The 12,798-nt window shown below is 38.3% G+C and overlaps 1 protein-coding gene across 4 annotated transcripts in view; it reads right to left on the bottom strand.

The window, feature by feature from the left end:
* Positions 1-1,276: 1,276 nt before the first annotated feature.
* The window catches only part of Nachralpha4 (nicotinic acetylcholine receptor alpha4), a 169,067-nt gene continuing 157,545 nt past the window's right edge, over positions 1,277-12,798 (bottom strand). For all 4 annotated transcript variants that reach the window (XM_071708510.1, XM_071708512.1, XM_071708511.1 and 1 more), the window contains 4 exons: positions 5,627-5,773; positions 5,009-5,167; positions 4,441-4,696; positions 1,277-4,197 (listed from right to left, as the gene is read on the bottom strand). In XM_071708510.1, coding sequence (XP_071564611.1) covers positions 4,006-4,197; positions 4,441-4,696; positions 5,009-5,167; positions 5,627-5,773 — 754 coding nt within the window. In that variant the 3' untranslated portion in view covers positions 1,277-4,005. The remainder of the gene's footprint in view (positions 4,198-4,440; positions 4,697-5,008; positions 5,168-5,626; positions 5,774-12,798) is intronic.

Genomic DNA, 12,798 nt, shown 5'->3' with positions numbered 1-12,798 from the left:
GCAAGTATTTCAACAGCGTATTCATTTCTATTAAGATTCTCATCAAGAGAATCAGAAATGTTAAAAATTTTATAAAATTTAAAATGTATGCTCTTTTATAAATAATATTAGCATATGAATTTTTTCGATTTCTTCGCCGGAGTTAGTTTTTAAGAATATTTATAACAAAGTTCAAGTTTTTTTAATAGGTTCTAATGAGAGACGCTGCATATCAATTATTAAGAAGAATGACTATTAAAAATGTTAAAAACTAAATAAAATGTTCAATATGTAAAGAATATCATACTAAAAGTACCTTCACAAAATTTGAAAAATATGACCATATGATTTATATTTAAAAAATGTAAACCACAGTAATAAATATAAATATCAAAACGTGTATTTAATCAAAATTTACTTAAATAACAAATTTTTAATTTTGTAATACTCTGTATTCTGAAAAATGGAATTGTCTTTACTATTATCTCAATCTTAAATTACTATAGTTAAATAAATTTATAGTTAAGTGTCACAATTTAATCAATTTGAATTCAAATAGCGTTTATCGCCATTATCGCTGTCGCAATAAATACGTGATAATTAAATTTCGATGAAACAAAGGAGCTAGGCTAAAACTGGCTTCCTTATTTTTTTCAGTTCATCGGAAGCTAATGTTGAAATTAGAACACTGACATATTGTTTCACCGCATTAATTAGGGTTTAAATGCCATCTTCGCTATAAAATCGTCGTCGACGCGAATATTACCAATCGCGGTGTCATTTTATAACAAGTAAATATATAGCTCTATCATAGAAAATGTGTGCGTTGTTTTCCTAACGACCTAGTGCGGAGTAGATTTGTTTCGCTTTTTCTCTCTCGCTAGGAGAATAATTCCTTGAGTGTACTACGATACTAAATGCACGCCTCTTTATTTCCCACGAGTCTGCTAACGCTTCGGCGTTCACTGGACGATTTTCAATCGAGTAGCGATCACGTTCACAATATTCGGCATAGATCGATCGGCGTCGATCGCCACGTGGTCAGTCAGGAAGAAACATTTGTTCGAGTCTCGAGAAGAAATTATTTTGCGTAAAATTCCTTCTCGCTGATCCGTCCCTCGATTGATTGACGAATGAAAGAAGCGATCGTATGCCGGAAATTGTTTTTTCCTTAAACGATCGATGGCCATTCGAATGATGGTGCAAAAACGCTCTTAAAGTATCGGCGTTGCGTTTTAATGGCAGTAGTAATGGGGAATCTTTATTTTCTCCCCTCGCCGTAATAGTAATAAATATATATATATCTATATATATTTATATTTACAGTTCATCGTACTACAATATTATATCTAGAATGCGCGAAAATTATTACTCGTTAGTTATGACTAAGAGTCCTAAAAGACGTCGAAGAATCGGGTACATCGACGCGAGTATCGATCGTCGACTTAAAAGGCTATCGGCAAAATCGGTGAATCCTCTTGTTTCATCGAAAGGGAAAGTCAATTCTTTTGTGCTTTTTTTTCGTGCATGTAAATGTTGGTACCGGATAAAGCCGGGTATTTGTTTCAAGGGAATAATTGGTCGATTAAGCTTCTTGAGCTTAAATTAACCCGGGAACGGGCGCCTGGGGTGATTTTTACACCCCAGTATCGAAAAAATAAAGCTCATGGTAATTTTAATGTGCTTCTTTTGCTCTTTAAATATTTTTTTGTTTATTTCTCCTTACTTTTTTCAGAAAGTGTTGAGTAAATCTATACGTACATATTGTCCTTAAATACTAATAAATTATAAAACAATCAAAAATATGCATTATGTAATTAATAATAATGACTTTTAATTGGAATGTAAAAATTACCTTAGGTGACCATTTATGGAAAAAAAACCCAGACGCCCGTTCTCGAGTTAATGAAAGATTCAATATTGTTTTATGTAAACGAATAACACGTTACTCAGTATTTTCATCAATTCTGGAGCGTGAATTACATATAAATTCGTATTGAATTATCACAGAAAAAGTTCCATCTCTGAATTTCCTGAACACGCGACAAATCGATAATTTAGATAGGAAGAGGATCCAAGATTCTCCGACGTTGATTTACGTTTCTCGCGAGTAACAGTCCGCACGGGCGATTCGCGACAGACGAATCGTCTGACCACAAATGACAAGTATCATACATGACGCGTTAACTGTGTCTATAAAAAAAAAAACGAAAAAAAGGGCAATATAACAAAATGACGACTCACAGTGACAACGACCACGAACTACGGTATTGAACAACGGCGTCAATGGTTGTTCAATTCCCTACAACTATCAGCTTTAGAATTCGTATGCTTTACTTGTTCTTACCGTACTATCGGTTATTCTTTATCATACTCTCACGCGTTTCACTTTTCATTACAAAATACAATATATTTTTATTGGGACGAGGTAACGCGAGATGCGTCGGCGAACGCTAGATGTACGTTCTCTTCTTCGCGAAGAGAACAGCGAAGAGAAGAGGAAACGATAATATAACTTCACGTACAAATAAAGTTATTTACATCGCTTATCGGAAATGGGAAAAGGGAAAAGGGAAAAGGGAAAGAGATCAAGAAGAGAGCGAGAGAATTAAGTGACAGATACGAAGCTCGCAGAAAGTTTAACTATGGAAGTATAATAATTGATAGTAGAAAGATTATCAAAAAGGAAGATTAGTTGATTAAGTATTTTTGAGATAGTATTTAATTGAATAGTACTTCGCGTTACCGACGCGCTATCGGCTCGTCCGTCGCTCTTAAATATATTATACATATTATATACTCGTATAAACGGTTACGTTTCTAAAATTATCAACTGGTTATACACGTCGAGTAAGATTACGCCCTAAGGTCTGTGTACGACGAGCTAGCTACGCGCTGATTACCTAATTAATTCTCATAATGCGAGCGACTCCCGGCTCGCGTTGCAAAGGGCAAAACGCTCACAAAACGCAACTTTCGTCGTTCGAGGCGAAGTATTATTCGCGTACAGATTGCTGCCATCGCGCGTATTGCGATGGTACTGCAGCCTCTCATTCGCATTTTATTGTAATGCAGAAGCTCGCAAGCCCCAAGCTTCAGTAAATTGCACACGCTGCAACAAGCTACGGAATTATTGATATACAATGCGTTTAATGTAAAAAACGTTCGGAAAGAAAAAAACCTTTGCTCACATTAAGACGTTCTTCATTGTAAAATGTGCGCGCAAGATGCTGCAGCAGTGCAACCGCATCGCGATGTCATCAACAGTCAAAGCTATCTTTGTCTCGTTCTAGATTATAAATCTACAACGTAGACTGAAATATGAAATATGACATTAACTAATTTTTCGCGTTAATCCCTAATTCACGTCGAGCTTTTACTATTCCGCTCCCTATTCGAACGATAACTCAGCGCCCGTTCGTACACGTTTCGACGAACGACAGGCGGAGATCGGAAGCTCGATCGTCGACGTTCAGTCCTCGTTCCCGAGGCGACTAAAATTATACTATACAGTGTTTACACCGTAATGTCCGTTAGCCTGATGTATTACCCGATTAAATAGTGGCAGCTTCGTATTACGATTTACTTGAGCAGACTATGGTAGGTGTACGTAGATCTTCCTGCGAATCTCACGTCTATTACGCGAGCGACGCGCCCTTATTTGGGTGACACCGAGTGTAATTTGTTCGAGCAACGAGTTTTCTCGCCCCGAGTTTTCTCGTTTCAGGATTTTCTAACGTATACATCGTCTTCTTTCTCACCCTTCGATCGACACTGTCTCTCCAAATAGACGATGTTTATTTCGCTCCTTCGGTTTTCCTCTTTCAAAGGAGCTTAGCATCCCACTCGTCGTCTTTAAAACCGTCGATCGTATACTTTCGATCACTCTCTTCGCAAAAATCGGAGCCCTTTTACCGTAATTTCGTCATTGAGGATAAGGAGGTGGAACTTGCGGACACTCCTAAAGACTAGGCCCGGGACGTCTGGCCCTTAGTCTTTCTCTACGGTGCAGGGCTCGGGCATGGACTACTGGGGCGGACACTTCACCACCGTCGTGGTCGCGAATTCGCTGAACTTCTTGTCGATAGGCACCCGATCGTCGTAAAGGGTGGGCGCTTGCAGGATGATGCCCGCGGTACCCACCAGAACTGCCAGAGTGAAGATCCAGAGGAACAGGCGGTCCAGCACCATCGCCACGTACTTCCAGTCCTCCTTTACCTGCGCGCAGAGAAACGATTTCTTTGATTTATCGAAATATTTTCTGTTGATAGTGGCGAATTAAGACATATACACACCCAATCTAGGTATATTCTATGTACAATATATATAAATATATGTGTACGACTGTATGTATATGTTATATTGTGTGTGTGTGTATGTATATTAATAGGAAAAAAGCAATAATTGTTCAAGTAAAATTTTTATTCAAAAATGTCTCTCTACTTATTTCAACGGATATACCTTAGTCGAGTCTTCGAGCATTTTGGTGTGTTCCGCGATGAAGCGCACGCAGATGCAGGACCTGTGCACTTCCGGTGGACAACGGGAGTGCGAGAAGGCGGGTGGGCTTCGTAGCGCGGGGCTCTTGACTTCCTCTATGCCCGCGTCCCCGGAGACCGAGACCGAGAGATCCTCGCACTCGGTGTGTAACGGTAACGGTGGTAAAGGGGGGCCATGAATCAAGCAGCTGCCTCCGAACCTCGCACCGTCTGTAAGGCTGAAGCAATCGGAGAGCATAACACTGTTAGATATGTTTCTCTCTTCCTTCTAGTAAGCATTTTCATCACTATTATTATAAACAAGACAATATTTTAAGATCATTTCATTTAAGAGTTTAAATTTATAGTTATAATTTTATCCGTGTATAAGTTTCTTGTAGACAAGAAGATATTTTTAAATTATGTTTTGTAATTATAAACATTTCTAAGAAAAATAATGAGTCGTTAAAATAGGCGTGGCAAATCTCAACAGAGCAACGTAAGGATCAAAGAGCTAATTAGTAGGAGCACTTTCTAATTGTCATAAATACCTGGAAGGCGAGAGATCTTCCTTTGACGGAGGACGGCTGTGGAATCTCTTGGGTGTGAGGTGTTCTTCGCTGTCTTCCTGAGTCGACGGATGATAAGGATAATAACAAGTCTTCTCCTTTCCTCTGACGGTCCTCATTAGCACTCTGCCGGAAGCGAACCTGCAAACATAGACAATCGGACGCGGAATTTTAATGCGGGTGCCACGTCCTGAAAAGCGACGGGCTAGCTGGCGGTGACTATTGCCGAGACTAGAATGTAAGGTCGCGCCAAGTGTCTACAACATTATTGTTACGACGCAATCTCCGTGTAACGAAATCTCTGATTGCGATTTTTATCGCTCGTACACGAAGAACATGTAAGCAACGGCTTATTTTTCGTCTGAGGTTTTCTTTACACATTTAGTATTTTATAATATTTTCCCTAATTTTCAGAGCTAAAGTGTATTGATAAAAAAGTTTAAAATTAAGATTTTTTCAAATTAATTAGAATAAAAATTAAGAAAATCTTGTTTTTTATTACATTAATCGTATTATATTTTCTGCTAAGAAAAGAGGAATAATGGATTCATACGTATTTTTGAATAATATACATTTTCTGCAATTACATTTGATACCAACCTGCTAGTTTCAAATTTATATTGAGGCCTCCTCATGACTAGGAGTCGCGGAAGAATGTGTATGAAAACTCTCTTCACCCAGGGTGCCATTCTGTGCGTTTGTGGTGAACGGAAGTGAACATTGAGAACGACCACGGTAACGCATATACTGAAAAAAATAAGAAGACAAAGTCAGATTAATTATACGTGTATTATAAATAAAATATTAAATAAGTGTTAGCAGGATATCTTGTCATTATGTATCAGAAGATTACTTTGTTACCCACAATAATGTAAATAACATTTAGATAATATATGCCTTTGATCAAATGTAATTTAGTAACAAGCTTTGTTGTATATAATAATGTATAAATATTAGCGTAGAAATGTTAATCCGGCCGGTACGAATAATATACTCGTACTAAGTTCATAATTATTGCAGCCTCAAAAATAATACATGTTGTATCCGTTTCGCACGGCAATGGTAATTAGACGCTGACTGCAAAATTATTACCTGCGGCACTTAACGAAGCTCTAATTAAATTGTTAATAAACACTGCTTCATTACGGCGAAGATCTTATAATCCCCGTTAAGCTGGAAGAGAAGGCTTCCTACGCACGGTTTCAATGTGTATGGCTCCACACAGTGGAGCCGTACCACTGCAATTTTAACTGCACAAGCTTTTTAAGCCGGACGTTGTAAAAAACTTTGTTATTTTGACAAATACTAGTTTCCAGAAAAAAGAGAAAAATAACGCATTAAGTTATAGTTGTATGTATAACATATACCATTATGTATATTGAGCAAGTTTTTAGCTTTAAACAGATTATATAGGTTCTTTTACAGCGGATAATATCCAGAACTTTTAAAAAAATGATGGATGCTTGGCAGTTAAATTTTTAACTTACGGGGAAACTTTAGAAAATTTCCATTTCTATCTTCCGCATGCACGTTTCTTAATCTCTTTCGCGAATGACGACAAAATTTTATAGTTTTATGATACTGTCTGTTCTAGAAATCGGTCATTAGGTCACCGCGAGTTTATCTTGGCGAACGGGGGCAAATTGCCATAACGTACAACCAGAATTGATCTCGAAGGCGGGATGGAATGTAAATCATACGAGACTATTCATAACGCGGATCCATTCGGCGATGGGAGATTCTAGCTGAGCAAAGGACAGGCCGCGGTTTAAATTGGATCCACTTCCTTTGACACGGCTTCAAACCATTTATCGGTTCGGGTTACATCGCCGCGGCGGCGACGTAAATTCTCGATCCTCACGTCTGTTCGCTTTTTATCATTCCCGACGAGCTCGCGCGTTAGTCATCCCGGCAAAATGTGCCATAATGCTCGCGTATTAGCCGTTCTCCATGCAGGCTATCTTCGCTCTAAGCGTGTAATCCCGAACGACGGGACGTGACAAGAAAGACTTTTGCGGTAAAACATTATAATCACTAATTCTCGAGATGAATTTTTATAGGAAATAATAAAAACATTTATTACAAATGTTTAATAATACGATTGGTTATTACAAAAGATTTGTATATAAATTATTTTTTTTATTCTTTTACTTTTGGATATGGGATATATTAATTTTATTGTCGTATATTTAAGCTCTTCCTCGCCCCTAAATATTACATAGTATATACATATATGTAAATTTCAATAAGTTATGTATTAAATAAAAAATGAAAGAAATGCCTTTTGATAAAGAGAAATTTTGCAGAAATATGTAAGCAATCGTATTATACGTACAGATAATCAAGACTACTGCTAGGTCGAAGATGCGTTCACCAGGCTAATGCGCCAAGGATGCCACGCGCGGAATCCCGCACACATCCTAACAGAAATTCATAATGGTGCCGATCGAAGGAGAACGAAGTGATCCTCTTGAAATTCCAGTGAGATGGGAAATTTGGCGCTATGTACGGTGTGGCGGACATTGCGCATTTCTTCACGATTATAAATTCCTTTAAACTTTAATTTCTTGTCTTGGAAATAAGATTCTTCTTCGTATCTCTTTAATTTTCTGTATTAATATATTATGATAATTATACCTACCTCAAGTTAAGATTCTGTTAAGATATATGTCACGCCCGCTTGAAACTAAACAATTAAAAAATAAAAATGTGTTACTGTCACTTTATTCGCGAAATACTACGCGGCATTCACGTCTATAATTCTTTAAGTCTTTCAATCGCACGTAGCTTAATAGCTACCAATATCTCGGTGTTCTGGAACGAACTTGGCATTCTTTTCTATTTGTTCCGCAACGTCCGCAATCACGGGAAATGCGCAACACCTAAGCGCTGTACATCCCAGGATTCAGCTCTACGGGTGGCTGGAGCCCAGCCTCAGTGAACGCTGCTACTGATTAATGTGTCACACCTACGGCATCCTTGCAGCGTCCGAAGCTATTAGGAGGTTTCCACACACACACACACACACACACACTTACACGCATACACACACATGGGAAGACACGTGGCTTCCACTCAAACAACGGCCCGCATGCTGTCGGCCCAATTCGCCAATTTGCTGACTCTCTCGTCTTCAAGGAGAACTCGCCGCTTTACTCTTCGTTGCCCAAGTAGATCGCGTCATCGATTCAACCGGGGGGTGCGTCTTAAGGCACGAGACTATATCGCCCCTGTGGAAACACGTTCAACGTCCTCCACGTCGATAATGGCTGACACTCGAGACTTCGCTTTCAAGTTTCAAATCGGTGGACTTCAAACGTTTCGATGTCACATCCACGCTCCGATTATTCTATTTTATTTTAAAAGTCCCTCTCAAAGGAACTTATAATTCTTTTCTGACCATTATAATATTTTCATGCATCTTTGCGTATTTTTTGGGGTGAGTAAAATCATGTTTTCTTGTTAAGAAGACAATTCATGCGTAAAAGGATTAATTCTGCTTTTATATTAATGCTGTTTAAGAGATTAGTGATATTCATATATGAGATAATAATAATTATAGTTATTATATATAGTATTATAGTATAGTAATTATAGTATTATGATAATTGTATAAGTTATTATAGTAATATCATATATGAAGTTTAGTTGAATATTTTTATTCTATACCCAGCCAGAAATGATTAGTCAAATCGACATCGATTTGATGGTCGCTGTCGAATATTGGGTGATATTTTTGTTATCTCTGATCTCATATTATAACTGTTTCTATGCTAATTGAGCAATTGCAAACATTTCTATTAGATTTCTATTGTCTTTTGCTCCTTCCTTCCATTCTATATCGAATACACAGTATAGGTATGTATATACTGTGCTTTTCGATTTTGCATCAATTTGATATAGAACTGTCCGAAAGACAATAGAAATTTTATAGAAATATTCACAATTGCGCAATTCGAGATCGAAGATGACAAAAATATCACTCAGTATTCGATATTCATCAACGTATCAACATCAAATCGACCTCGATTCGACTAATTATTTTTGGGCTATTTTAAATCTCGGAAATTTGTGCATCTAATTAAGAAAAACTTCTATAATACACGCAACATTATATAAAAATTACGTGCAAAAGTTGCGTCATTAAAAAAAGGGTTGCCTTCATTAATACAGCTTCGTGAAACGAGAGAGACTTTCTTTAACGAAAAGCTCGAATATCAAATATTTTCTTGGAAATAATAACTCGCAATGGCTGCCAGATGGTTGTTACGCTTAACCAGGTCCCTTTTTCCTTTCTTTATTTCTCTCTTCTTTTTTCTCATTGAAGACCAAATCCGCTCGAGAGGTAAGCAATCTTCATCTCGCGCTCGTCCTGGCTCGACTTGGCCGCGTAATCCAGAGAAATATTGCAAATTCGAGAGCTACCGGGAAGTAAAAAGCCTTTTGCTGTTCTAAGACGTTCGCGGACGTGGAATGAATCGTGAAATCGCAAAACGCTCCTCTACCGATTCTCCGAGGAAAAGACCATTAAGTCTCGGATGCGCGTAGTCTATTGCTCGTATTTGCCAGTGTGTATCTAAGAAGAAGAAATATGCTCTCCTCCATTCGCGCGCCCTGGCGAGCTAACGCACGTTTTTAAAACCAATTTACATACTTCGCGTTTGAATTAAAATACTTGAGAAGGTATCCCCCCGCTGAGAAGAGTTTGGCAATAAAAAAAGCACATCTTCTTAAAGAACGACATTTTTTATTGCTCTTAAAAAAGTAAATGATGACATTACGCTTTACGCACGAAGCTCCCCCGACATGGAAAATAAGATCGTGCGTGTGGTTTTCTTTGGTGAGACGCAAGCGTGTCGAAGGGAACGCTTTCGATCTTCGCTGTGAATCGGCCGCGTCACGCCGAGGAAGCGACGTTGTACAAATTTCCAAGTCGCTTCATCATCGTCGGCCATCAGTCACGAAGAAAAGAAGTGTTGCGCGAGACGGAAAGCATGGGTTCGAAAAAGCTTTATAAAAAAAATATATTAGAAAAGGGGGCAAACGCGGAGAAACGCTGAGAGAAATTCGTGAAGAATGAATGTGGGAGATCGCGGGAGAAAAATCTTACGACATAATCGCGTTACATCAGTATATAACAACAAGAGTTTTCGATATTATGTTTCAGAGACGGTGAGCACTAATAAATTATTCGTACAACGATTTTTTTAAATGTTATTTGTTAAATGGCGGTTTATTGGTTTAAAATTATGTTTCTTTATTTGTGCTACAAATTTATACTGTATTATGAAATGTACAACGATAGCTTATATGCATATATAATTATTTATGATTGCTATGCTGTACGACGTTGTGTATCCTCGACAATCTGATAGGATGAAGTAGAAACTGCAGAAATACACAAATCAAGAAGTGATTACACCTTCCGGGACGAGCGGTATATTCTCAGAGGCGACGAACGGGGGCCATAACTGCGAAGCTACAACAGAGGCTCTACAGCCAGGTCGGGCCAAGCAGGATGTAACCTACATCCGTATGATGCATTACACCGGTACACTTCCGACGTTCGCACGTTTTCTTCGTCGCGAACTCTACGCCCTTTCGGCGAATCGAAATATTTCTTCGCGGGGATTTCCCGGGACCGGGTTTGTCTGTTCCTCACGGGTCTCTCTGTGACCCACTTCGCGAATTCATGTGTGCAACCGGCACGTACTGTTTCGCAACCGTTCATCTTCGGGGCGACGACCGCATGAATCGTAATCACGTTCGAAAAAGCTGTTCGCGTATCTCGAGCACGTAGACCAGGCGAGTGACCGGAAAGGGAGGGGGACGCGGGGCACCTACGGCGTCTCGGCTGGCCGAACTGCAACGGCAAGTTTCCACGGCACGGGACCGTGAGATGCTTCCCAACAAAGTTTCCGGGAGAAAAAGCGGGAGACGGGGACAGATAAGTGCCGTATACTTTGTTTTTTTGTCGTTCCGTTATATCCCCGCCCGAAGATGCGGAAGAGCGATTAAAGTTACCAAGCGCAAGTATCGAAGGCGAGCACCTTGAGAATCATGGCGCACTTTGTGAGCCATATTGTTCGCTGTGTTAACGTAAGAAAAAGTTGATCCCTTGAAACTTCCAATCAGGCAATTGCGCGCTAATAATGCTTTATATAATAACACTGACATAATAGTCCGCAGTTAGTCTCTGCGTTTGTTTCATTTTATCGCTGTATACAAAATAAAGTATTATTGTACCAAAAATTTTAGAAAGTAAAAAAATGTATCATTATTAAATCTGTAAATGTTAAAATTTAATTTGTTTTAACGCTTCAATTTTTTATCGACCTATTAATTAATTACTGATAGTTTCTTCTTCATTAAAGTGATTTTTTTCTTAATATTGATGCTTAGAAAAAGCGTGACGTTTAAGATATACTCTGTAGAAGTTTTAATATGTGCAATCTCTGCTTCTTGTCAAGCATTAGCAAAACTTAATAAATATATACATAATATATATTATATTTAAGTAAATGCATCCACAAGGAGAACTTCCTTACATTGTCTTGTGGAATTTCCATTTAAATTAAACTCTTAACGTTTAGATTAAATTAATTAATGTTACCGTGTATTCTTAATGCGCGATTTAGCAACAGTTTAATTAAAGTTTCTAAACAGACGCAAGAGAACATTTCCGTTCGTCGCAAAAGATTATATCGCGATACTGATACGAGACGCAGCGCGCGCCAAATTTTATTTCTGAATAGAATCTCACCCGGCAATGTAAGGAGTGTCCATATTTGCTGATGCGCGAGTATCCGCTGTTATCCGTCGGCAAATATTGAATTCGCAAATGAAACGTAAACGTATTAATTCAGGTTAATGCATTCCGGTTGGTGTGGTCCCGAGGTCTTTAGCGAAATTATTTATCGACCGCCGCAACATCGCTGGAAATTGCATCGTGCTTTGGAGTTGCAACAGAATTCATTACATCATAATTGAAAATATAAGAGACAATGCAAACGGAAATGGAAATAAATCGATAAAAACGACGGTTCTGATTTTCGAATAATTTAAAAACTTCGAAATGATTTATCTCAATCGTGTGTGTCGCTAATCAACTTATAATATGTATATGTACTAGCTTGATACCCGTGCTACGGTATGTAACTACTTTAAATAAAAAACCAAGCTGATATCTCATCGGGCCTAAGAGATATTGAAGAATCCAAACAAAGAAAATACATACTCTTTTTCATCCCCTTCGGGGTCGAATTTCTAAAAACCTCTTCCTAGTGGGTGTTTACGTCATGGAAGAAATATAACTCCCCGAATTTCATGTTTCTAGGTTTAAAGGTTTGGGTTGGGCGTTGATAAGTCAGTCAGTCAGGACATTTGTTTTTATATATATAGAATATTTCGTTTTGTATCTTTATGTACATGAAAAATATATAAATTTTTACGTGAAGCTTAGGTTTAGGTGATTACTTTAAACATATTATCAATGTGTATTGAGAAATATTTTTCAATACTCACAATCAGCAATACAAAAAAGTCTAGGTATCTTGGAACCAAATGATACTAAAAATCTCTTAAAAAGAGATGTAGGACCAGAGTAGTTTGATACATGTTTGGCACACTTTATACTCTGTACTACCATGAGAAACAGGGAGATGGAAGGAAACAGTAACGCGCGATTCTCAAGGATCGCAAAAGTTTGCCGTTTAATGCATCGATCGACGCCGCGACGGGGCCCCGCGGCCGCAGGGTCCGAGTTTCGAACT

Source organism: Temnothorax nylanderi, unplaced genomic scaffold (genome assembly GCF_030848795.1).
Source record: "Temnothorax nylanderi isolate EJ_2023f unplaced genomic scaffold, tnyl_v1.0 TNYL_tig0069_pilon, whole genome shotgun sequence".
Taxonomy (NCBI): Eukaryota; Metazoa; Arthropoda; class Insecta; order Hymenoptera; family Formicidae; genus Temnothorax; species Temnothorax nylanderi.
This window is presented reverse-complemented; position numbering and strand designations above follow the sequence as displayed.